We start from the raw sequence: 27,750 nt of genomic DNA on the forward strand, positions 1-27,750 counted from the left end.
GTCATCAAACAACCTGCCACAGTGAAACAATCATCAATCATCATCACCTCCAACTGGTCCAATCTGCCTCAGCTCTCCTCCACAGACCGTCACATGTTTCTTTTCAGGGCTGAAAGAAGACCAGGTTCAAGGTCTACCCGAAGTTCATCAGGACAATGATAGACAAATGTCAAGAGTTTTATTTGTCAGTGACTCACTGAAGACAGAAAATTACATTTCTAATAATGCAGAGACACAGAGATTCTCCTGAGAGTGTGATCATAAATGAATCTCAGAGAACATCCAGTTTTAATAAAATGCTGCTGACGTCACACTAATCATCAACCTCACGTTAAAAATAAAAGCTGCCTTTTATGCTGAAACCTGGATACCAAAAAACCCTTCATTCAGTATTTTCCCTGCCTTCTGGAGAGTAAAGATTAATTAAAAGTAACACGAGTGAGAACTAATTTGAGCCCTGCAGTGGAATTTAGTACAACAGAAACTACAAAAAGGTTTTCAACTGGTTTGAAGGAAAATCAGACAATTAAAAAATATATGATTTTATTGAGTTCAGATTCAGCTGAAGGTTAAATGACAGTTTAAAATTTCATTGGTTCAAATTAAATAATCAGATCATATCATATGAATGAAAAATGACTAAAATATGAAGCAGAATACAGTTTGTGTGTGTAGCAGCAGCTCCACCTGCTGCCTCTGAGTAAAACTTCATTTGAAACAGACTGAAGAGCTGGAAAAGACAAAACGCATCCTGGAAAACCTTGAAGTACATTTTCCAATCATTGAAATATCCTGGAAAATATTAAAGCAAACTGCAGTGTCTTTGAAAACAGTGAGTTAATGTCAGTCATCAAGCTCTGATGATCCTACAGGAGGACACATGATCATCAACTGACTGACAAAGCTGACTTCCCACAAAGACCAGCACATGCTGCTCTTTTAGGGCTGAAAGAAAAAATAGACAAATGAATGTCAAGAGTTTTATTTGTCAGTGACTCACTGAGGAGAGAAAATCACATTTCTAATAAAGCAAAGACGCATACGCAGTCTTCTTTGATGAATCTCATACAGAGAAAATCCAGTTTTAATAATCTGCTGCTTATGCTGCATCAACCACGGCAGGTGCACAACAAGCTTCATTTGTTTGTCCCTTTGGCCGCAGTCACATAGGAGCCACATGCTGTAAATGTTTTTGTTTACATGAAAAAATTAGCCAGTATCAATTGATTAGGATCAGAATATTTCCTTGTTTCTATGGATTGAACCTTTGAATGTGCTTAAAAATCAAAGATTGCTTGTTTGCAAATTTTACATTCTCATTTTTTTTTATTAAGTAGACTCAAAACTAGTGATAAAATGATTGGTTTTGAGACAGGATTTAAAGGACAGGTTCACACTTTTTTAAACCCACGTTAAAACATGTCCATATTATATGTATATAAGGAAGCCATAAGCAGACACATGTTATTTCCTCCATTTTCTCAGAGTCAGAATAATAAAATTAACTGCAACATTCTCCTGCTCCTCTGACATTGCTACATTTAATGATGTCCTGCAATGATGTAATATATGATTATCCTTTTGTTTTCTCGAGATATCAAATGAATTATGTTGTTAACTTGGGAAAACAAAGTTTTGTCATCTTGAGATCTCAAGAAAATTAGATAAATAAACATTATGATATAAATAACTCAAGATCTTCGGAGAGCAAATGAAATTACCTCATCATCACGAGAAAATTGAGGAAATAAAAGTATAAACAAAAGGTTCTGATGTAACGCTATCATTGTTATAAGGATGACCCAGTAACAGATCATTTCAGGCCAAATTTTCGCTCATTTGTGGCTGTGCCTAATCTGCAATGTCATATTTATTCAGGACCTTGAAACCCTGTGATATTATTTATTTTGCTTTTAGTTTTGGTGTGAAATTTCTCCACTGATCAAAAATCTATATAACACACTCATCCAGCATATGCCAACATTAAGAACTAAGACTTTAAAGCTGCTTCAGTCATATCAGTAGACAGCTTGAAACAGGGACACCATGACTATACAGATTATTACGCAGTTTGTGTAAAGTGTGAGGCTCCTGAGTACTTCCTACTAGGCTTTGTTTTTTGCTGTCATGTATTCTCTGTAGAGAGGAGCTGTGCTTTGCTGTTCCTCCAAGCGCAGGATCAGCCAGAGGACGTGATGACGTGACTGAGGACAGATTTCTGATGCCTTCAAGTGCTGTGTGAAGTGTGTGAAGTGTATTTATTTCTTTTTGTTTGTGTGATTGTTTGCAAAAAACACAACAGCCAAGCAGTGAGTCAGGGGGGTGAGAATAATTTAAATAAGAGGAATATTCTTAATGTGTGATTTGGTTAAAGAGAGATAGAGTAATTTTGTGCAATTTAAATGTTTTTCACAGAGACAGAAACTAATAAATGCCTTAGGACAGACCTCTTGTTATGTATTTGGTGTAGTCTGAAGTTGTGTCAGACTGCCTTTGCCCAACTGTTGGGATTAAATAACAACCATGGTCCCATGGGCATTTGGGAATTTAGTGACACTTACTTGTTTATAAGCAAGTTAGCTAAGAGGGAGAAAACTTGTCCAAACTTTATCTATGAGAACATTTATACTGATAATCACTTTACCAGTTTGTATGTATTGACATACTTTGCTTTGTTTCATTGTTTTGGACACCTTTTTTTTGTAGAAGTTATGTAACATTCCCAAGACAGTTTAAGATCCATTATGACACCCAAACATTTGCATTCAAACACCCTTTGAATATCATCATCATCTGTATAGTTTGATTATTAACTTTTCATATATTTCACATACACAAATATACAACAACCACAACCATAATGATTAGTAATTATTAATTGACGTCTAAGAAACTCTATTAAAGGTTTCCATGGTCTCAAACTATGCAGTCCATCCCTTGGTTATATAAGTCCATCTCTCTAACACAATACAAGATGCCATCCCTTTTATCCACACATGGATTGAGGGTACATCCATTTTCCTCCAAGATTATCCTCCAAAGTCAATTAAACCTGACTTTTTAGGACTGACAATAAAGTTCTTTGGATATATACCAAGTATACATATTCCTGCCTGCTGAGACACCTTCAGTCCAGTGATCTCTGATAAAGTCAGAACTTCTTTCCAGTATTTTTTTTAAATATAATTTTAACAATTGTATTGTAATAGCTTCATTCTAACTTGCACATATTTAATTAACTAATTTATTCAAGTCAATGTCAATACATCTGTCACGTTTGAGATATTTAATATTTGAACACTTTATCTCATGTACAAAATATAACTGATAATGTGATGTGTACATGTTTGTAAATTTGTAATATCAAAATATTTAGTAAAAATACATTCAGTATATTAAAAAAAATCATAAAGCAAAATCATGAGAGTTTTTACATCTTGAGAGTTCATGCAATATTTCCAAGACCTGTGGAAATTTGAGGACAGAGCAGAGCAGAGCAGTTTAGAGAGCTTGATAAAAATCTCATCACGGTAGCGACGCAAAAAAATATCTAAATATGAATTACATGTGTAGTAAAAAACAAACAAACAAACAAACAAACAAACAAACAAACAAACAAACAAACAAACAATACAGTCCCAAACTCTGTGAATTGCGAGTTTTCTGGAGACACCTGAACGCAGCAGCTGGACGCAGCTCCTCCCACTTCCGGTAAGAAACCGCTATCTGTCAGAAAAACATCCCGAGCTCGGATCCGCTACCCGGGCTCACTCTCACCGACACCGCCGCTGCTTGGTTGTCGTTGTTTTTTGGGCTTTTTTTTAAGCCTCACCAGACACACAGAGAAAACATGCCCGGAGGGAGGTGATCGTCCCGGGGCCTGCCGCTGCTTCCTCAGCCGGCTGAAGGACGGAGCAAGACGCACAGATGGAGAGGCCGAGCAGGCAGCTGCTTCTGTCCGAGCTCCGCATCAGAAACACCGCGTATGATGTGAGCCTGAGCCGGTCCCTGCTCACCTGGAAGAGACGGGTTTCCAGCCCGGTGTACCACCCGTTTAGACCCAGTAAGACCCGTGTAACTTGTCTATGTGCAACCACCTTTCTTTACCTGTGTGTGTGTGTGTGTGTGTCGGCCTTAAACGCACCGCGACATCCTGTGTGGTAAACAAAGGACATAAGGACGCAGAGAGGACACTGAGTGCGTGTTTGGACCTGTAGATAACACACACGATGATGCACACAATAGAACATTGTGTAGTGTGGACTGTAATTATAAATCAAACTTGATATATCCGGTTACATAATACGCAACATCCACACAATATGTGGAGGTCACTCGGGGCTGCAGGCAGGGGGAGGAACAATGTAAAGCAAACCTATTCACCTTTTCTAAACACAGGGAAGAAACTCACCGAGGAAATAAAATAAGTTTGAAGACCTAAACTTCAGCATAGTTTCATGTTCCTGTATTTACTTTGCCTTATCTAGAAGTACTTTTACACTGAAGTACTGCTACTTTTACTCACATTATGTGAAAACTTCTTCAGTCACTGGGACCAGCATGTGTCTGCACCCTCTCTCTCTCACTTTCATCAATGTTGGATCCATCATAATCTTTGCACTTAGTCCATGAGGGAAGTATCAGTGACTCTGGTCCAGTTTCAGGGGCTTCGACCTGTAAAAGCCTGACAGGCGAGCAGTGAATGCCTCACATTCCCTCTTGTTTTTTCTTTCTGGACACCCACTGTGATCACTGAATATTGTGTTACTTCAGGATTCAGAGCTTTTCAAGTAATGTCCATTAATCTGTAGAGCTTGTGATACTAAAAGTGGGTTTACAGTAATAATAGTAATAATAATACAGTAGTCCCTCCCCATCTAGTTGTGTCTTCAGTCGGATTTAGGACTCAGACTATTTGAATATTCAAAGTATAGTTTCCGATCAGACTGAGAACATTCAGGGTTCATCGTGCCCTGATAATCCTGATCCAGAATCAGATAGTGGCTTTATTTACACCTCCAAATGTTTATGCAGGGAAGTACTGCACATAGTGTAGGAGTGAAATGCACCTCCGGAGTTATATTTGACATCTCGCCTTCAGTGTTCACAGGCTGCTTGTATTTTTAACTTTTTCTTTTTTTTTTTTTTAAATCAGGCCCTCTATTCACAGACATTCCCAAAGAATACTCACAGAGAGCTTGTAACGGTGCCAAATCATTTCTAGCAAGCAGTCTGAGCTTAGAAGTGATTAAGCAATATTCTCTGAGCAGCTCCGAGCCAAGCAGAGCCAAACATTTTGACCTTAGTGAGGAGGGGTGGTTGACTAGGTTGACTTGTTGAACACAAATCTATTCACACGCTAATAGATGTTGTACTAATTTGCTTATGTCTATTTACCAGACTAGTTATTTTAGTAATGTGTTAATAATAATAACAGAAATTGATGTCCATCTATCTGTTTTGAACATTCAGTGGAAATGAAATGAACTGCGGCACAATATGAGGTTGTGAAAGCGCTCTTCCTGCTGATCAGTGGTTTCAACAGACCCAAGTCATCACTGCTGTGTTTTTCCAGTTGCCAGATATCTCGTAGCGTTATTGTGTTGGGAGCATTGACAGTATAATTAGTGGAGAGAGCTTCTGAGTCTGTGAAGTGAAGCCAGCATGGAGGTGTCTTCAACCTGCATTCTTTCCAAAGGTCAGCAAGGGGCAGTGCATGTGGCTGCAGATTGTATGTAAGCTTATGAGAAAATAAGCAACCTGATTTATAAGCTCAGTAACCAGTTTCTTCATGTGTTCATGGTCTTCATCTTTAGTCTTCTTCCAAACAGCACAATGTTTATTTCCTAAAATCATGGTCTCCTTTAGCTTAATTAGACAATTAAGCATGCTTCAGGGCATAGATGCAAGTTCTCACAACAGGCTCACGAAACTCCGATCAAACTGTCAAACTAAGCAGTGCTGATCAAATATGAATCTATTCTGTTACTGCATTGATTTCTTTCCTGAAATGTTCAGAAACATATTTTAGTTCCTGTTTAGCTGTAAATCGAGAACGTTTGTGACCGGTGAAGCAAACATACTTGAGTCAAAAGTACATCATTCACAAGCTCCACACTCACAGTGAGAGATGTGAGTGTATCTTTAAAGAGATCAACCACAATCATTATCTCTTCACACAGCCTACTGTTTCATTAACACAGTGTCAGCCAGTGTCATCCTACTTCTTTGTCATTTTCTCTTAAAGAAAGGTCCAGTGTGTAAAATATTTTCAGAATAAGGCAGACATAAAATCTAATATTCATAACTATGTTTTAATGCGTGTATAATCACTTCAAAATAAGAATCTTATTGTTTTTGTTATTCAAAAATTCTCCTTTTATATCTACAGTAGGAGCAGGTCCTCTTCCATGGAGGCAGCCATGTTAAAACACTGTGTTTCTACAGTAACTCAGAACAGACAAACTAAATACTGACTCCAGACAGGGCCTTTAAAATGTTGTTTCTTCTTTACACTAGGAAGGTGAGGGTGATGTGAGGAGATTGCAATGCAGGAATGACACCACTAGATGCAGCTAAATCCTACACACTGGACCTTTTTAAGCATTTTAAAGTCCTCTCCATACCACCAACAGTTTTTCACATTATCTCTATTTAATACTAAGCTGCTAAAAGGGGAACTTTTCCAGTCTTAAGGGAAAGTTCTTAGAAAAAGAATTTTCTTAGAACTCCAGGAAGTGTTATAAATACATCCCCAGGCTTCATTTCTTCATTTGTAGTAGAGACTTTCATGTCCATCCAAAACTGTCGGTCACCTCACGTCGTCTGTGTAAACATAAGCCAGTGTTTGGCATCAGGGAGTTGAAGTCTGACTGATTCAGTGTTTCCAGCTGATCACAGTCCAGCTGTTTATCATTCACGACGCTTTGTGTTTCTGTTGTCGCGGTGACAACAGAAAGGCCTGCTGGGACTGTAAGCCTGGTGTGTACGTGTATCTCAGGTGTGAATATTTAATGGCTGACCTGTTTTCTGTCTGCTAAAGAGCTGCTGCTATTTTCATCTCAAGTTTAAAAGTGCAAATTAATTATGACATTAATTGCGCACTGCACATACTTTTACTCCACATGTATTGCTGGAAGATGTATGTTTTGTAAAATAGTGGTGTCCACTGGGAACAAACAGAGAGCATGTGTGTGTGTGTCGAAGAATTCCCTCGCCAACACCAATGAAGATAATCTAATCAAGCAGCTCTTTTAGACTTTCCAAATGTTATCAGACCAAATGAATCAAATTCTGGTAATACAAAGAGTCATTTCAGGGGGGGGTGAGACAGAAAAAAGACAGACTGTTCTGCTCCTTTTTATATAATGCTCGTGTGGGGGAAGAGGCCAGTGCGTGTCATGTGATACACCATGTGCTCCAGTGCAGCCAGAATCACCTCACAGCTCAGCACCAGCTAAACATCAGCATGATAGCATTGATGACTCCTCGGTAATTATTTATTTATTTGCTTCCATGACTGTTTGAAATGACTTACTCACTTACTTACTCACATTACTGGTTTAATAACCTTAGCGTGTCTCTTGTTTTTGGCCCTCCACCACAGTCGACTCTCTGTAAGGAAAACAATGAATGAATTTTTTCAGATGGTCGAGGACAGAGTGTAAAATTAACATCCCTGTCCTGTGGCCACACGGTTAGTGTGTAGTTAATATAGATCACCAGGAGTGTTTGGTAACTGTGTGGTTCTCCTGCAGGGTTTTGTATTCCTTCGTTCCCTCGTCGACCAGACTCAGGTAGGCGATTTTGCTCCCACAGCGCAGTGGGCCACCTCCACCTGCTGACTGCAGGTTTAGTGATTGTGGTGCTGCTGTATGAACATGTTTCTGTGTTTGATGGCTGAGCTCTCAACTCTGTGTCTGTGTGTCCCTGAACTGAACCTGCAGTTATGTTCCAAAATGATGCAAATTCATTTTTAAAATTAAAAACCAAATATTTCCTTCATGATTTTCACCGTGGAAGAAAAATCAGAAATATATCTTAAAACCTTGAAACTGGGCCTGAGATGTCATTATGTCATGCATTTGTCCTTCAGTGAGGATGAATTAAAAATCACATTTTGGAATATAAAACTTGTTTTTAGAGAAGTAGATGGTTGTTAGTTTTAGTTTCATTTTCCATCAGCATCAAATCCAGCAGAAACATGCTGTCTCCTCGCTGCTCCTGGTTCAGTGACGTGTAGTTTGGCTGAATAGTTTCAGTAACTCCGCTGATCTGCTGTAGTTTTGTTCAGTTTGTAGTTAAATGTGCTGCTTTGTGTTAAAGGTCCAGTGTGTCAGATTTAATATGGCAGAAATGGAATATAATGTTCATAACTGTGTTTTCTTTAGCGTATAATCACCTGAAAATAATAGCCGTTATGTTTTTCTTTAAATGAGCCTTTTACATCTACAGACACGGCCACCAAAATCCTGCACACTGGTCCTTCAAGTACGCAGATTGAGTCAGGATGTAGTTAGTCTAGTTTGGCATAGATCCAGCACATAACTTACAGTGTCCTCTCTCTAGTACTGGCTTTGTTTCAGTCATAAATCTATGTGATTATACCTGATGAACATTCCTCTGTTTGTCACATGACATCCTCTTATATATGAAGTCATGCAGTGACAGGTTTGGATTACTGACAACTGACAAATCAGCAGCTGATAAGCTTTTAGAGTTGGTTTACAGTTCAACATTTTGCATTGAAGTGATTAATAACATACAACACAACTGACCAGACACAGACTCTGTATTGTTTCTTATAGGCCAGTACATTGTGTGTACGTATGTGTGTCAAGCAGTAACCTCCATGTGAAGTGAAGCCAAAGTGGAAGTGCAGTTCCTTGAACGTCCACTTGAAGCTGGCTCAGAAATGAGTCAATGTTAAAATGTTCAACTTCACAGCAGAAATTAATGTTTTTGGTCCCTATAGCTAATTTCCCTGTTCATGACAACTGTACTGTGTCTAAATTTCTACTTAACTCACCTGTTCAAATTATATCAAGGCTTAAGTTATGCATAATTTAGAGCATAGCATTTGATTGACAGGTGGGTGCTGTCGCAAGTGGCTTGATTCAGCCCATCTCAGGAACACAGACGCTCACATTTTTTAAATTATTGCAGAGTCGGTGGAGGCAGGACTGCGAGAAGGAGACTATGTCCATGTATTATACAGTCTACGATGTGTGTGTGTGTGGCTGTGTGATTTCAGATGAGGTTTTCTCTCTCTGGAGAAAAACCTTGAAGTTCTGGTTTAACTTAAGTTCTCCATAACACCATGAATATAATTCAAAACCAAAAACCTTTTTCTTAAAACCCAGTCCACTCTGATAATTTTCTTGTTGTTCTCATTCGTTCTAGATTGATTTTTCCAGGACACCGTTGGATTCTTTTAGTTTCTTCAAATGCATATGTGCTTTTATTTGAGTCGCAGTGAGCTCGCTCTTGGCACTGAGAGTTAAAATCAACCAGCTGCTCGATGGCATGTTCATATGCTGCAGAGAATCTCGGAAATATATGATGTACAACTAACAAACTGTGTGTGTGTGTGTGTCAGGTGTGTGCCACAGTGTGTCGGTGTCAGAGATCATCTCTGTCCGAGAGGAAGAGGAAGAGAGCAGCAGCAGACAAAGAGACGATGGCAGCTGGAAAAAGATCAAAGAGAGAGAAGGGAAGGACTGCAGGCAGGCCTTCACAGGTAAACACACCTGGAAACAGAATGAGAAACATCTGGAAACACATCTGTACACACAATAAACAAACACAGGAAAAGTATCTAGAAACATAGGTAACACCTGGAAACACTGTAGAGCACAGCTGGGAAAACATCTGTTACAGTAACACGGTAAACACATCCAGAAACACAGATGCAAATGCACCTGCTAGCACAATTAACACACGGACACCTTGAAAACAGTTGATGAATTTTCAAGGAAAACACGTACAACAAGGAGAAAAAGTTCAATGTCCTGGAAAATCTTGCATGTTTCTTAAAAATTACTATTAACTATAGCTCACAATGGATGTGGCTTTAGGTTATAAATCTATCCATCATCTATAACAGTTTATCCTCATCAGGGTCACAGTGGGGCTGGAGAATACCCCATCTGACTTTGGGCCAGAGGCGGGGTTCACCATGGAAAAAGGGCTTCCCAGATAAAACACAACACAATGACGGAATACTATAAAAACTAAATACATCAAAAGCTTATGCCCATATGCTTCTTGCTTGATCATTGCTGAAAAAATGTCCTGGAAAGTAATGACCTCTAGAGAAGAGTGGGAACCCTGCTCTGTTAACATAGCAAACCCTCCTAGAAACATCTGGAAACATATCTGGAAAGCAAAGTAAACACCTCTGGACTGAGCTGTAGACACATCTGTATGTTCACTCTGTGGAGTAACTCAGTGAGCAGCTGAATTACTCAGCATTAGAATAAATCCTGGTATTTAGTAAGGGATTTATTCCCTCATGAATAATTAAATGACAGTTATAAAATGGTCAGTTTTGACTTGGGTGTGTGTGTGTGTGTTTGTTGTGTTTCAGTGTTGTACGTGGAGAGGTCTCGGCAGCACCGCTGGCGGTGTGCTGAGGTTACCTTCATGTGTCCAGATGAGGCACTGTGTCAACGCTGGGTCAGCAGCATTAGAGAGCAGCTTAACGCTATCGGTAAGACACTCACTAACACACACACGACTGTTCTATGAAACTATCGGTAACATCGTTGTTGTTTTCTACAGCCAGCAGACCAAAACGCCTGCTGGTCTACATCAATCCGTACGGCGGGAAGCGTCAGGGCAAACACATCTACGAGCAGAAGGTCGCCCCGCTGTTTGCCCAGGCAGGCATCTCCACACACGTCATCGGTACGTCCTGTATCACTCACTTCTGTTCTTAGGATTCCTGTATCAGCGATAACAATGCATATGCTCATAGTGTCTGTGTGTTTGTTGCCATAGTGACGGAGTACGCCAACTATGCAAGAGATCACCTGAAGACGGAGGCGGAGCTGAAGACATTTGATGGGTGAGCTTCGTTACTGTTACATCAGTTCAGTTCACACACATGATTGTTTGGTTTCACGTTTTGAAGCTCCTGCTAAAGTTTGACTCTGACCCCGGCTCAGGGTGGTGTGTGTTGGAGGGGACGGCATGTTCAGTGAGATCATCCACGGGCTGATCTGGAGGACGCAGATCGACGGCGGTGTGGATCCAAACTGTCCAGAGGAAAGTCTGCTGCCCTGCTCACTTCGCATTGGAATCATTCCTGCAGGTCAGAAACGCTGATATGACTCCTGCTGTGAGACAAAATATTGTTTTTTGATATTAAATCATTTTTGGTTTGGTTAGCAGTATTGTGGAGAGTTTGAAGAAATCCATGAGCAGGTTCTAGTGGTCATTGAGCTCAATGGACCCTTGAAGAGGCTGTAGAGGTTTTTGAGAGGTCCTTGAGGAGTCTGCAGGGATCCTTGAGTCAAGTGATGTCAGCTCTAGCATCAGTCTTGTCACTACCTGCAGTCCAGCTTATTTATAGCAGACTCTCTTTGGGATTGTCTTTACTTGGCACACATGGTGTTCTTATTCTCATTTTGTCAGTTTTAATTTAAGTGTAAAGCTGCCAGGAACCTGGAATAAAAGAAAAATGACACAGCTGCTTGTAACAATTAACACATTTATTAATAATTACTCAAAATATTATTGTAGGCTCAGGGTGATAAACAAAATGCACTATTTCTTGCAAATTGTGTTCACAAAGGGTGATAAACAAAATGCACTATTTCTTGCAAATTGTGTTCACAAATGGATATTTTGGCGAGCACTCATCGCATTTGTTGGATTATCAGGGTAAGCTTATCCTATTTGGGGAAAAAAAATGATATCTGTGGCCTAAAATATCCATAGTTCTTCTAGTCTAATAAATCTCTTCTGAGATAAAACTCACTTTACTGTCACATCCCTGCTGTTTAATCAGCATGTTGATACTCCACACGTGTCAGATGGATGGATTAACTCGCTAACACGGATTTGAACAGATTTTACTTAACACTTTTGTTAAGAGTGAGTGTTTATGTTTATTTATATTGTGTAGTTTCACTATTCATATATACAAAAATACAGCAGAAAACTGTATGTTTCTGCTAATGTTTGTCTCTAAATGATTTATAAATAATTAATAAAACACACTCAGTTTATTTAATGAGATAGATAGATAGACGATCGATCGATCTATCACTGAGGTGACTTTTAATAGACAGCTGACAGCCAATCAGAGAGCAGGATTCTCCTGTTATTAGAGTAGAAGTGCAGGTACTAATTGTGGCCTCCTTTCTCAGTTTGTTCTGTTTGTTTGTGTCCTTTTTGTTTTTCTGTTGTACTGCTTAAGTGCTCTATAAATACACACACATCAAGGAGACATTAATTCTCTGCCACAGTAGAGGAGAAGCAGCTCACCTTGTTAATTAATGGTTGCTGTGATTGGTGCAGGTGTATGTGTGTGTGTGTGTGTTTGTTTGTGCAGCAGCGTTGTTGTTGCAATTGGTGCAATTCAGGCAAAATGGATGAAAATAATCAGAATGTATCAGATGTTTTCTGTGTCTCGTCATGTTTTTCACCTCAATGGAGCGTTCCAAAATGTTAAATGTGAAGTCATTATATATTAACAGGTCGACATTGTTTCCTCTGATGTACAATCTTTATTTCAGGTTCAACAGACTGTATCTGCTTCGCCACTGTGGGCACCAACGACCCCGTGACCTCTGCACTGCACATCATTGTTGGTCAGTCACATGATCTCACTACACATCAGCTACAACATGAATTATTTCAGCACGACGCCCACGTTATACAGACATATGTATAAAAATTATCTGAACTCAGAAGTTTGCAAATAGGTTCATGGAGGTTACAGGACAAAGAAGTTCCTCCTCCCATAAAAGTACATTAAATATTATTTATTATATTCTATTTGTGTGGGTTTAAAAAAATATATAGATATTAAATTTCCAAAGAAGTCCAGTTTTTGTCATATTTGAGAAATCCTCGCAAAAAAATACATGTGGCATTAGCAGTGGTCCCAGAAATTAAATATCAGACTGGGCTCTAGTTTTGAAATTCGATCAGTAGTTTAAGTTATTTTCCTTTTGTTGAATATTGGTTTTTGGACCGGTCAAACAAAGTAACTCATCCAAAGACATCACCTTTATCAACAAAATGATAAATCAAATGCTTAAGAAAAAAGCTGAAGAGTTGCAGTCCCACGTAAATTTGCAAACTAGTGTGTGAATTAAAGAGAGATTAAATTGGTCTCATATTGTTTAGAAAAATATATTTTTAAGTAGATTAATATATAATATATGTGTTGTAATATTGATTATATTTCTGTGATTATATAGCGTCATTTTGTGAAAACATGTGATCTAACATGGCAAATCTGGTGCAAATCCTATTATATTATTTTGTATCATACGTCAACAAATGTTTTACCCATATCCAGTTTGTTCTCCAACACATTCACAACAAATTTAATGAAAGTCCTTTGATGCTCAAACTTTACTTTACGTGGTCTCATGCTGCCATCTAGTGTTCTCTCTGAATAAGCTCTCAGATGCACTGGAGAAAGTCCCTCGAGCATGACTGAGTGTAACATAATAACAATAATACAATAATTCAAAGTTGGTATGTTGATTATGTGTTCAGGAGACTCTCAGCCGATGGACGTGTGTTCGGTTCACCACAACAACACGTTCCTGCGATACTCCGTCTCCCTGCTGGGATACGGTTTCTATGGAGACGTTTTAACTGACAGTGAGAGGAAAAGATGGATGGGGCCAGCGAGATACGACCTCTCAGGTACAAAACAACGCGTGTTAATATGTTTTCAGGGCAAATCTGTGACGTTAGTTACAATCCTGGGAATTGCACCAGCTGCTGCTGATTATTAGCGCCTGAAGCAGACCAAAATATCTCAGACGACACACAACATGTGCATCGTCAGACAGAAGAAAGGATGGATACATCTTACAACTACAGTGATCAGCACTGACAGTATAATGGCAAAAAATATAGAAGAACAAGCAATATTCTAAATTCATGTTTATTGTAACATATGTATGCAGAGGCATGTTTCTCCTGATTAACCGTAGACTATACAAATGTCACATAAAAAAGACGAACATACAAGAACACATCCAGCAGAATACAAACACATTATAGACCTAGCAATGCAAGTAGTGTATGAAAGAGAGCAGGTGCGATTAGCAGGTGAGGTAGCTGACATATATGCATATGAACAGACTGTGTACTGATGGTTGGGATGAGAGTAATCCTTGGTCCGTCCCATTAATTAACTTTCATGTTGATGCTCTGATTCTTGCAGGTGTGAAGATGTTCCTGACTCATCATTACTATGAAGGAACGGTGTCCTACCTGCCAGCCAGAGGCATCGTAGGAACACCGCGGGATGCCGCCAGGTGTCGATCTGGGTGAGTGAGATACTATAGAGATATAAACAATGTGAAAATATGATTTCATTTAAATACAAAATTAATAAGACTAAAACTCAGACTACAATACATGTAGTCTGATACCAATTCTGATACTGCACCTTCGCCTGTCATCTGATTCCGAGAACAGATCTGATACAAATGCATTAAAAATACAATATATACACTATATTATTAATTTTAGCAACTATAAACTACTAACCCTGTATGTGAATGAATGCCATGGAACTTTCTTTTATTATCTAGTTGACAGCTATCTTTGGCTAACCTTGCACTACGAGAAATCAACTCTTCTTCACCGCTCTAAAACATGGAGGCTGCTGGGAAGTAGCAGGGTCCCGTTTTGGTGATAATGAATATGATATTGGAAGTTAAACAATTCAGTTTAAGTTAGCAAATCTTTTAGTTTAACATCAATTTGGTTTAAAATCAGTTTGGCTGCAGTAATAGTTTAATTTAACGCTGGCAACAATCCCCAAAACAGTCCGATGGTGGCTAAAACAACTTGCTTAAATTATTATTGTTCATTATTGTGAATGAATTAACAATTTAACAATAATTATTATATTAGAGTTCAGCAAAGGTTAGCTGATTCAAATGATTTAACAGTTAAGTTAAATAGGCAAAACAGTTTGGGTTGTTATGCGATCTGATTTTAAATAACATTGGTGTTTGTCTGTAAATTTTAGCTGTGTGGTTTGTCAGCACAACGGGCAGCTGCTTTCAGAAAAAGCTGAGAGGTACAAGGTGGATGAAGCATCAGACAACGGTGAGTCCAACAAATTCAGAGCTTCTAAAACACAATTTATAAGAACCATTACTGACCAAGTAGCATGTCAAACCAGCTGAATTGAAGATTGGAAGCAAGAAGAACACTGTCAGCCTGGCTTCATCAAAACTGGTTAAAAATACATCTACCAACAGCTCCAAAGCTGTCTGCATACAACCTACGTCTGTACATGTTACATGCTAATTCTTGTATATCAGAATATATTTATGTATTGGTGGTCCATGAATGGTGCCCTGAGGCACACCACAAGAAACTAAAATTTCTAGCCTTGACATGCAAGGATCACCAAGTTTTGATATCGAATCGTGAATAAGCTTTGAAACTTTCCATAAGGAGGACTTGCAGACATAAGAAAAGGTCAAATCTGCCTTTTTGGGGTTTATATTCCAGAGAGTGACGGCGAGTGGAGGACAATCCGAGGGAAGTTCCTGGCTATTAATGCTGCCAGTATGAGCTGTGCTTGTCCTCGCAGCCCCAAAGGCCTCTCACCTGCTGCTCACCTGGCTGATGGCACCACTGACCTCATCCTGGTCCGAAAATGTTCCCGCTTCAACTTTCTCAGACACCTCCTCCGACACACCAGCAAAGATGACCAGGTAAATAATGGATTTTCTAGTTTTATCATCATAATAAAAATACTTTGGTACCATTAGACCTGCTTTCTTTCAGACCCCCTCACTTGTCTGTCTCTTCTACCTTCTTCCTTGACCAGTTTGATCTGACATTCGTTGAGGTCCACCGGGTGCGACGTTTCCGCTTCACACCACGTCACTGCCAGAGCGACTCAGACCTGGAGCTGGATCTGCAAGAACATGGTAAACGCCAAATCTTCAGCCAGATCTGCCGAGACCATCCGGCTTGCAGCTGTGCCCCCGCCTACAGCAGCTGGAACTGCGATGGCGAGATCCTGACCCACACGGCCATCGACGTCAGGTACCACAAACCTCTTACTTTTATATTGTTGAATATTTGAACTTGGGTTAAATTTCTTTCATAAAATCTTCTTTTGTTTTGTTTCTGCCAGAGTGCACTGCCAGTTGATCAAGCTGTTTGCACGAGGGATCGAGGAACCAACAGTGTTTGAGGATCTCACTAACCCCTGTGCAATATAGACCCACTCCCCTATTATTCCTCGTCACACACTGGACTCGTCACTCCAGCCTCTGCCTACGTCACTGCTGCTGCCGCCATCGTGTGACGCTCATCACATCCTTCACTAAGAGACTCGATAGGATTTACTTTTATGTTACAAAGGTCAAAACTTCTTTCTGGGTCTGAAACTTCAAAATGACAGACAGAAATTGATGTGTAGTTTCCTTAAAACAATCCTGCAACAGCTTTAAATCTATTTCCTGGAAACTAGCAGCAGTTTTAAGGAAATAATCAGGAAATTATTGACCTGGAGAGTAAAGCTTCACCCTTTGATTTGTTCTGGGTGACGCTGTTGTTGTTTTGATGAACATTTGAATGGTTGCCTGGTGTCTGGCACCTGATTTATTTTTAGTATGATCATCAGATCAAGACTTGATAATCTTGTTACCTTTAGGATTACTTAAGTTACCTGTTACAGTCACAAAATGTGAAAACAGAAAAAAGGTGCTGCTTCAGGTGGAAAACATCAAAGCAACATGGACTGATTGTCACTGCGTATAGAGTAACTGACTTGTCTTGGTTTGGCAGGTACCTAGAGTGAGATTTGTTCAGGTATTCTGAAGTGGACTTGGACTTGTCTTAGTCTTGTAGGTGCCTGCATTTGGATTTGTCTTGTGGCCCCTCTGACTGACTTGTTGAGGTGTAATGGGTGTTTCGGTGTTGGCCGACAATCTTACCTATTACAGATGTGGAGAGGCTGCTGTCAGTCAGCTGTTTTTTTTTCTTTTTTCTACGATCTTGTCTACTTGTCTTGTAGGCGTTCTGATTTAGACTTCTCGACTGCAGCAGACTGATTTTTTTTATATTTATTCAGCTTAGAAGTAGGCTAGAAATTGTTACATTTATTGATAGCTTATTTGCACTTTTTGAATAGTTGTAATTATTTTGAATACTCAAAGTTTATCTTGAATTTGGAATGATCTGTTACATGTTTTAAGGATGCCAGACACCTGCCAGTCATTCCTAGGGTCATGTGATCATTAGCAGTCAGTGTTTGAGTCACATTCCTGACAAGTAGAAAGTAAATCCCCTGCACATGGTCAGTACTTGTAGGGAATAATATACTGACAGGAGATTTATTTTTACAAAAACTATGACAAATCGCAAATTTTAGTCAAGAAACGTTTGCGTCAGTCAAGCTGGTCGTGGCTGAGCAAGCTGAGCAGCTCACACATGAATGTTTTTAATCTTCCATTTCTGCTCGATATGCAAATGAACTCAGTCTGCGCAAACACAGAACACAAATCATTACTGAAGAGGAGAAGATAAAGTACTGCTTTAACACCAATGTTTGACTTAAACTGTGCAGAAGTTCTGTCTCCAAAATGAGCTGAAGTTGTAGCTGCAATTTTTCTCAATGTGACATGATGTGTTCTGACCTCGTCTGTCGGGTTAATTTTGTTCCGTAAAACCTTGAGGTCATAATGTGAACCTTCCACAAGTCAAATAGGATTCACGTACAACAAAAGACCAAATCAATACTAAAGCATTAATGTGGCTCCCGACTTTAGGACCCTGCAAGTGTTTGTAAAATACACCAGAGTTCTTTTTGTTAAGCTCAAAGCCTCAAAGTACAGCCTCACAGATTGTGAATTGTTGCATAAATTTATGTGATAATTCAAATAAAACAATGAATGTATGCAACGTGTGATCAGGGCTCATAAGTAGATATAGCCTTGTTCTAGAGTTCACAACCCGAAAAGGTGGGAATCGCTGCAGTAAATGGTGTGGACAGGGCATGGCAATTAAATATAGCCACATTGTTTTAAACAGATACTTTTAACAACTATAAATGTTTTCTGAATCCTAAAAGAAAACAGTTTATGAATGGAAGGTTCATATTATTGATTTGAATTGTGTGAACTCTGGTTTTGTTGAAGGAAGTTGTAAAGTCCAGTGTTGATATTCATTTTCATTTGAATCATTGTTGGTTTTTTAGTTTTTAAAGTTCACAGTGGACGGCTCTGAGCATGTCACAGCCTATTGTTAACTGTCTGTGTAGCCACTGTTCACTGTCCACAGGGTTCATTTATACAATTTACATGTAGCAGCATCATCTCTGATGTTATTTCCGTGTTCTTTACTGATGTTACTCCTAGTGAAGTTGCAGTTTCTTCACTAAGCCTCAGGATGGTGATGTCAGTCTATCCAACAGTTTGGTCCATAGATCTGCTTAAATCATCATGATCTCATGAACCCTACCACCACCCTCAGGGCAAACTACTGGTAGGTAGGAGAAACATAACTAGATTTGAAATGATTGTCTCCACTGAAGCTCTGTCAGCATTATGGAAAATAATTTTAACTTACACACTGAGATAAACCGGACAGGAAATCAAGTATCAGCACTGGACTGTCAGACTGTAGATGCTGTTTGTCTGTTTGTTGTTTGTTGTCCAGCAGTCCTGTTTCCTCTCTGCTGATGTCGAGCGGGACTCAAACTGACGGAGGAGGGAACCAGTAGCAGCTCACGGTGCTCCAAAACACCAACCAATCAGCTTTCAGCTTTCTCCTGATCCTAATCTGACCAAACACCAGCTGGGGGGGGGGGTTGGTTAAATGATGTAGCTGTTTGTCTGTCTGTGACAGTTGTAGTTCAGCCTAGAGGTCTTCACAGGTCCAAAAATCATAGACACTTTACAGACCTGATTAGACTGACCGTAATGTGAACCTGGCCCAACTTGGGCTCAGGTCAAACCTCAGTGTGTAGAAACCCAGTGGACCTGTGAAGATCTTAAGCTCAGCTGTCTGTCTCATGTTGATTTATCTTTTAACGTTGAATTGATGTACATTCATAATCTGAATGTTTGCTGTAAAACCCCCAAAACAACAACAAACCAAATGTGTTACACACGCACACAGAGGTCGACTGATGATTGGTGACTGAAGTGGATTTTTAATTTGGAGAGGATACAAATATTTATTTAAGTTTAGCACAAGCTGTAACTATTAATTCAACTGTTTGTGATTTAGTGCCCAGTCAAACCAGAAACTGGCTGATAAATATGCATGCTTTCATGGAAAAAGTCAGTGCTGGAGTCTCGTTGACGTAGTAAATAGTTTGGTGAACTAACTGCTAATGCGCTATTTAGTTTGGAGTATGCTGGCTCAGTTACTACCTAGCCGTGTCACTGAAACAAATCATGCAGAAAGAGCTGGTCACAAAAGAGAGGAGCAAAATCATCTGCACCAACGTGGCAGTGCTAGGCAATGCTACTGTATCCAGCAAGCTTAAAGCCAACACATCAGCAAGCCAGGAGCATGCTATCAGTTTCTTTTCTGTACCGGACCATCAATAGTCTGTTAGTGAGCTTGTTGGTGTGGTCACTGCGATGAGCATCAAAGTCATAATTGTCTGCAAAGCATGTCTCTGTTTTGGAACAGTGCATAGAGAAGAGGATAAAATATGAGTGAAGTATGTAAAAACCTAGATTATAACTGAACAGGTAGAATTCAGAAATCATGAGGACATCTCTTTAGTATTGATTACTCTTAATATCTTTCTAATTCTTTATCTGAAACGTCAGAATAAAGTCAAATGTCAAGCTCTTTTTTACAAAGTCCAAAGCAATTCTTAAAACTCTTTCTTCAGAAATGACGTCTCGCTCTCTGAAACATCAGTTCAATTTCTGTCTTTTCTCTTTAAACCTCTCCAGCTAACAGGGAATTTTTTTTTAATTGTAGTTTAATCTGAAGCTGAAAACTAGTTTGACCTAGTGAATCAGTCGACCTCTAGCTGTAATCCGAGCTGTAACTGATCTTTACCTTCTGCTGTAGCTGTTTGATTATCAGGAATTAAAAACATATTAAACTTTAATGCGTGTACAGTGATTTTATTCTTGACATTAGACCACTGGCCATTTGTTTGACGCTCTAGCAGATCTTCAGTGGCTGATTGTTGTTGGAATTCATTCTTTTCCTCCATTTAATAGTAGCTTGGGTCCTGACTGATTCTTGTCTATTATGGCTAAAAACAGAAGTGTCTCAGCTGTAAACTATTCAATGAGCACTGTGGCTGCTGATTAGCCAGTCAGCATCACAAGTGGAATTTCTTAAATCATGGATGTGTTGTACAACTGGATTCTGGATTCAAAGATCAGATTCAGTTTGTTGGGGATGCTCACTTGGCACATATGGCAAAAAACTTTTCTATCTTTCTTAATATGAAAGTTCTCGCTAGTATCTATCAATCAATCAATCACTATTTATTTGTATAGCACTTTTCATACAAAAATGTAACACAACGTGCTTCACATAAAAACAAGCAAACACCCTCCGCCCATCCCCAACCCTCCACAGCTAAACCCCCAATTCTCCACCCCAGACCCTCCATCCCACCCATCCCATTATAAACAAAGCAAAAACTGAGGAAGCGCCATCTCATCGTCAAGCAGTGAGGAAACACTGGAGGCAGGTTAGAAATGAATTAGATAAAAATCAAAGATCAAATAAAATAACAATCGTAATAAATAACAATAAAATAAGTAATAAAGCTTGATAGAAATAATAATAAATGAATAATCAAACAGTAAAGCATAATAAAATATATAGGTAGCTTAAATAATGGATTATTTATATGTAATATATGACAAATACATAATAAATAAAATAGAATATGTTGTAACATTAAAATACATGAGCAGAAAAATATTTAAAAATGGTTCAAGTAAAGGCCAAATTAAAAAGATAGGTCTTAAGTTTGCTCTTAAAAATATGAACAGTCTCTGATGCCCTCAGGTCTTCAGGGAGGCTGTTCCACAAACGTGGACCACAGTGAGAAAATGACGCCTCACCGTGGGTTTTCGTTCTGACTTTTGCTATTATTTAAAGGCCACCCCCAGAAGGTCCTTGAGGGTTCATAGGGTAAAAGTAAATCAGATGAATAGGCTGGACTAAGACCATTAAGAGATTTATAAACCAGTAAAAAAAATCTCAAAACGGCCTCGCAAATAACTATACTTTATTTATTGAAAAAAGATATTTAGAGCTTGTTCAATAAAGTAGACTTAATAGACTTAATGCTGGGATGATGTCACAGATTTTTTAATAATTTTTCTTTATAATGGTGGTCTATAATAAAAATGTTTTTGTTTTTTTTGCTGCAATACTATGAAGACCACAGAGAAAAATTAGAAGCAACGGTGAGAGGCCTTCCAATTTAGAGGTCATATCAAGGTCTTATTATACATCTATGGCCAGAACCAAGGAGGAGTAATGACAACATGGCGACCACTATAGACAAGATCAATGCTACTATTAAGGCTGTTCTAAATCAATGAAAGTACCAATTACGTTAAAATCTGAATTGCACTCGAACAAGTTGAGAATTGTGTCTAATATCTGGCATCACTGACCTCCAACAATCCAACCATTTTTTATTTCAAACAGAAACTCTCTGAGGAGTTCATCTTGGTGACTTATTCCCTGCCACATCTCCTTGTTCAGATTTGTTCAGAACATATTTCTGTCGTCTCCCAGAGGATCCACTCCAGTTTAAACTGCTCATTTTGCCCCAAAGACCTTCCTCTTGTCAGCATCACTCCCTCGACGACGCCAACTCATTGTCCTTGCAGCGTTTGGGCTCCTGGGATCAAACGTACCACTGGTGATGTCCCAGTTGGACTGCAGGGGAATGACACATTTATTTGACCTATCAGCTCTGTTGTCACACTTCACAGCAGGTAAACATCCTCCATTCTCACAGGGGAGACTGACTGAAGACCTCTCAGTGTAGCATGGACTCTATCTCTTCTGGATATACACAGGGAGTCTGGTGGAGCTCTGACAGTCAGTACAAGCACATTTATGGCCCTCTGTGGGTACCTGTTATATCTCGTCTAGCAGCTCTCCTGTGAGAGGCTCTCTGGTGTGTGTGTCTGTGGGGAGTGTCAGTACATTGTTGCTGCCCTGCTATTTATTGCAGTTAATGTTATGGTTAATCAGCTCTAAATATCTTGTTCAATAAATATAGTACAGTTATTTGCGGGCCGTGTACTTCCATTTACAGTTGACGCAACAAAAAGCTGACATGCATAAAACCTCTCAGTCTTTCCTGTTTCATCATGGTTAAGGAGGAGCGAGAGAATTCAGCTAAACAGAATTTTCAAAAAGTACAATATGTGTTTAAGAGGAAAAATCCTCTATTGATGGCATGTAGGATTTGCTGATTGCAACCCCCTTGCCTCACCCTTTCCTTCATAGCATGAAACAACAACAAACATGAAAAGTTTTATCTAGAGCCAGTTAGACCGTTAAACAAGGCTCATTCAAAGGTAACAAAAACACAATGATTTTCAGATAACTAACACAATCGACAACACGGTAGATAGATCATAGTAGGTTTTTACTATGTTCAGTCCAGGGTGGGTGCTCAAGCTCCTCATTTGCAACAATTAACGCAAAACAGCAAATGTATTATGTAAGCAAAAAAGTATCTATTTAAAGACCAACAGTCCCAAATGTTTTACAACTTACAGAAACTTGCAGAAATACATAATTATCAGACATCCAGAATTTCTCCCTTTTATTCATTCATTACGTCCAACCAGTGGCGTCACTAGGCCTATTTTAGGGGGGCTTCACAAAAAAATGCCTATTTATGCAATACAAAGTGGCCAGAATATGAGTTTAAACCAATAATCATATAAACTGTCATTATTCACTTAAATATGATCATAAATCTCATTTCATCGGGTACGGTAGAGAGAGCCCCTTCAGTGCGTCATTATACAATCCATTCCACTTTTTCATATTAGCGAGAACGGCCCAAATCAACTGAAATTCACCGTCCATGTTTTCCATGCGACCCGCTCACTGGCCGCTTTGCGTGTTACCTCTGAAGTACCTACCCCCCCCAACACGGAACCCGAACCTACCAGGTGGAGCGCAGAGCGCGAACGCATGGGTGGAGGTGGGACATTAGAGCCTTTTTCAAGAAAGTAAGCATTCATCACTGCTGGTAGAAAACCTAGCTACACAGCAGAAAAAGTTCCATGTAATTAATAAACCAAAATGTTCCGTGTTGGAATCCAGCTGGCCAGCTCTGAAAGTTCCTAGTGTGCTAGCTAGTTGAGATGACTTCTGTTAACCATTCCCGCATTCGTTCCTGACCGGTCGGGAGGAAACACAGGGAGAGACCGTCTTCTCCAGGGGCCGAAGTAGTGTCTCCGGGGCGGAACTCCCAAGATTCGAACTCCACACTAGTGATGCGCGGGCCGCCCCCGAAAACGCGGGCACCCGCGGGTCCGGCCCGCGGGGCGGGGACGGTGCGGGTGGTGGGGAAGTTCACTTATTTGGCGGGGCGGGCTGGGGCGGGTCGAATAATTATATTGGGATTTTTTTTCCATTTTCTTTAGCATAGTTACTAGTTACTCCTCCAAAAAGTACCTGCGTTAGTAACGTATTACTCTAAGTCTCAGGGTGGTGGTTAGAGAACAGTCTTCTCCTGTAATGTTTCCATGATGATGATTATGAAACACTTGCCTCTTCCTTTGTGCAGTATGTATGGCACCTGCAATTGTTTTTATTTGTATTTTAGCACAATTTAACTGGTGTTGTTTAGCTGGTGAAGCAGCTGAAGGTGTATGGAGGCGTCATCGTCTTAGATTAATCAATTGATTGACAAAGCTTTAATTGGTGCTCTGAAAAAAATTTCGGCGCGCGCATAGCGCATAACTTTTCTCGTCTATGGGCTAAGCCACGCCAGTTTCTTAAACCTAGTGACGTCCCTGCATCCAACTCAAACATCAGGGCAGCGGTGAACACACATATTGTCTGTGTGGCAAGCCTGGTTAGTTTAGCTTAGCACAAAGTCTAGAAACAGTTGGAAACAGCTAAGTTGGCTCTGTCTAAAGGCAACAAAACTCTGCAAATCAACAGCTCTACAGATCACTAATAAACATGTTTCATATGGTAACTGTCTTTGTCCAGATTAAACAAACAAGATATTAGTGCGCTTCAGAGATGCTAGAAGGCAGATTTTATGACCATACTGATAAGCCTCAAAGCTTTTTCAGATTGTTCATCACTTCAACATTGACAGCAACAGAATCAATAAAGAAGCTAAATATTCTCCAAGGCCACTTCTACAGCTCGTACTCTCACCTCTTACTAGTACAAGGTTTTTTTAAGGTGTGACAGACTGTTTTCAAATCAGTTGTTTCACTTGTAGCGTACTGCAAATGATCGAGGATGTCAGTTTAGTGAAACAAATGACTGAAAGTTGTGATTCACAAAAGCTACATGGTATATGGTAGGTCTATGGTACAAAAACAACAAGAATGTAATCTAAGTAATACTGCACAGAAATAATAGAGAAAACTTATTTTAATTATCCATTGTGTCGCACAAAGAAGCAAAAATCTTCCAATAATCCTCTGCAAAGTGTTCTGACAGGGCAAACAGAAGCACACATCACAGTAATAAAAAGATATGAAATGATATGTGTGTTTAAGGATCAATACTCTGTACTGACATGAGGATGACTTCATGTGAACAAACAGCAGACAGCTCTCACAGGTGATTAGCACTCATTAAGGAAGTTGGATCCTATAATTTCATTATGATTTTAGGAAGTGAACAAACGGATACTGCTGCTGTAAAATCTGACTCATCAGTCACCATGTTGACATGGTAAATAATCAGACCAATAAAGTCAGAGTGAAATCTGTTGGAGGATCAATACATGAGGGGCTACAAAAGGAGGCAGCCCGGACCCCAACAGCCAGTCTGCAGGTCTTATCCGGTCTGATCTCATCTCTGAGCAGATTCTGTCAAGGTGAGTCTCTTCATACATTAACTTGAGACAGCATTGGTTTATTTTTTCATGGAGATCAACTAATTTCACCAACAATAATTATTTTGAGCTGTCATTTCTTCCCAGAAGCTCAAAGAATTTAAAAACTGTATGAATATGAAGGTTTTATTTGGATTATTGCCTTGTTTTTTGGGGGGGGATTTCACATCATTTGTCAGTCTGTTCAGACTGCATGAAGTCTGAGGCTCAAAGGCACTAAGGGGGGTGAACCTTAATTACTTTGATGAAACAGGTTTAGGTCACAAACTAGTGTTAATGATGTTGCAGCTGCGTTACCAGCTTCAAGCCTTCTGGGAATTTGGTTTATATACAAATATTATATCAGTTTAAAAGATGTTCTGATGCATGCTTGTGTTTTTTGTCATCTCTGTTTTGTAGAGATGTACCCATCCACTTTGTTGAAAGCCTTCAGATGCAGGTCTGTGCTTTCAGGTTTAGTTTTGGGGGTTTGTACAGCCAATCCCAGAATTACAAGCTTACTTTACGTTTTAAGTTAAACTCAGGTGTGTGTGTATCACATGATTGAATTTTGATTTTTTTTTTCATGGAGCTAATGCTGCATTCACGTCATATGGGATGAACTCTAGTGATGGGAAAGATTTTTATGTTGACAACCTCACTGGCATCATTAAAATGGTTGACATTGGCAAAAGAACATCATATCCATTAACACGTTTCTTCGGCTGATGCTTGATGCCTGATTTTTTAATTTTTTTAGGCATTTTTAGTAAGAACATTACTTGAATGTTGCCTTGAGACGTTTGGAAACTTGTGATTAAGACAACTCAAATATAATGAACAGCTCCAATGACACTAAATAAATATCCTGCCCTCTCACCTGTTTTATTTATGAAGCTTTGAGCACAAAGTTTCATCATGTAGTACACCTGTCAGAGGATCAAAATGACTTTAAAAAAAATGAAGCCTGTCAGCACATCTGAATATACAAGTTTTCAAAAGAGAGTTTTCAGGCGTAGGTTTAGGTCCTGGCTTTATGCACAGGGATATTATCATGTCGAAACAGGAAACACAAACTGTTCTGTTCTGCATTAAGATTTCCTTTCATTGGAACTAAGAGACCTAAACCAAGTTTGTCTGTCAGGGTTTGAAAAGTCATCTTGTCTCCTCAGGAAATCATCATCCTCATCTTCATATCATGATGTCATTCATCAGTGTGACGCAGGTGTTCTTGTTGTTGGCCCTCTTCCATCTCGTCACATCACTTCCTGTCAGGTATCATCTGAATAAATCTCACAGGCACCACTGAAATATGAATGTCCACTCCACTTCCACGTTTTAGTTTAAGTGAAATGTATTTAACACGATCAATGTAAAACAATAAATTAGGAAATGATCTTGTTTAGTGTCAGATTTCTGCTGTATATGATCTCTAATCCTCGTTTCAGTATCTTCATCATCATTATTTTTTCAGCTATTGTTTGTTTAAATGTTGGATGTCGTCCTGTCATGGCACTCTAGGGATGAAGATGAGGTGGAAAGTTTCCTGACTCAGATCAGACACCTGAACACACCATGGTCTCTGTCAGGGATGAACTCAGGAGATGCTCTGCTTGAGGCCAGACTCAGGTCAGTTCACACCAAAAGAAGAAAGAAACACACACACTTTTACACTTTTTGAAAAAACTTAATCCTCACTTCCCTGTAGCTCTTAAAGGCACAAATGTGTCAAAGCTTAAATTGTCCCTTAAAGTGTCTATAATTGGTATTTTTATTTTAACAATGCAGGGAGCTATTCTCAAAGAAAAGATCTAAAATCCCTTTGAATATATCATTTAGTGTGTTATACAGATAAAAAATATTATAGGTAAAACTAATATCTAAATTGTTGCAAAATGATTGATGTTATTGTGTTTCAGGCAGCTGCTGTCTGCAGGTTTGGACCGCAGGAGGCAGCTGGGAGACATCGAGTTCTCCAACAGGTACGCAGAGTTCCTGCGATCGAAAGCCAAACACAGCTCCATCTGCTCATTCCTGCAACGCATGCAGAGCGTCAAGAAAAGGTATGAGATATCAGACACTTCACACATGATATAACAACAGTGATACGCAGTAGAACAACTGTGATACGTGTTATAGCTCTAACAACTGGAATAAAACATACATTCAAGATGGTTTCCACTTGGGGTGGGGGAGTGGGTCACTTTAATAAGGTTTCAGTCTAAACTGAATCTTAATCTCCTTACATCCAACTCAAACATCAGGGCAGTGGTAAATGAACATATTATGTGTGGAAAACTTAGGGCCATCAACCACTGCTGGTTAGATTAGCTTAGCACAAAGACTAGAAACAGGTGGAAACAGCTAGCCTGGCCCTGTCTAAAGGCAGCCAACAGCTAAAAAGAGGGGAAGTTGATAAAAAAAAAATGTTGATGTGTTAATCTAGGTGGCTTTTAAATATGCTCTATTCCGTGCCTTGGTCAAGGCCACCA

At 39.4% G+C, this 27,750-nt stretch overlaps 1 protein-coding gene across 1 annotated transcript; it reads left to right on the forward strand.

The window, feature by feature from the left end:
• Window positions 1-3,702: 3,702 nt before the first annotated feature.
• LOC104932994 (ceramide kinase) lies at window positions 3,703-20,299 on the forward strand. Its single transcript, XM_019279068.2, has 13 exons — window positions 3,703-4,063; window positions 9,599-9,739; window positions 10,589-10,711; window positions 10,783-10,908; window positions 11,002-11,068; window positions 11,169-11,314; window positions 12,744-12,818; window positions 13,738-13,890; window positions 14,417-14,522; window positions 15,233-15,312; window positions 15,724-15,929; window positions 16,046-16,266; window positions 16,358-20,299. The coding sequence occupies exons 1-13, from the start codon at window positions 3,928-3,930 to the stop codon at window positions 16,443-16,445; spliced, it is 1,668 nt and encodes a 555-aa protein (XP_019134613.1). The 5' UTR covers window positions 3,703-3,927; the 3' UTR covers window positions 16,446-20,299.
• Window positions 20,300-27,750: the final 7,451 nt, after the last annotated feature.

This window comes from Larimichthys crocea, chromosome XXI, assembly GCF_000972845.2.
Source record: "Larimichthys crocea isolate SSNF chromosome XXI, L_crocea_2.0, whole genome shotgun sequence".
Lineage (NCBI taxonomy): Eukaryota > Metazoa > Chordata > Actinopteri > Sciaenidae > Larimichthys > Larimichthys crocea.

What these genes read in the sequence shown, in the direction of transcription:
- LOC104932994 (XM_019279068.2), top strand. Translation starts at nt 3,928, where the DNA reads ATGGAGAGGCCGAGCAGGCAGCTGCTTCTGTCCGAGCTCCGCATCAGA. An exon ending in ACACCAGCAAAGATGACCAG is followed by an intron (nt 15,930 to 16,045) that starts GTAAATAATGGA and finishes TTCCTTGACCAG; the next exon opens with TTTGATCTGACATTCGTTGA. An exon ending in CACACGGCCATCGACGTCAG is followed by an intron (nt 16,267 to 16,357) that starts GTACCACAAACC and finishes TGTTTCTGCCAG; the next exon opens with AGTGCACTGCCAGTTGATCA.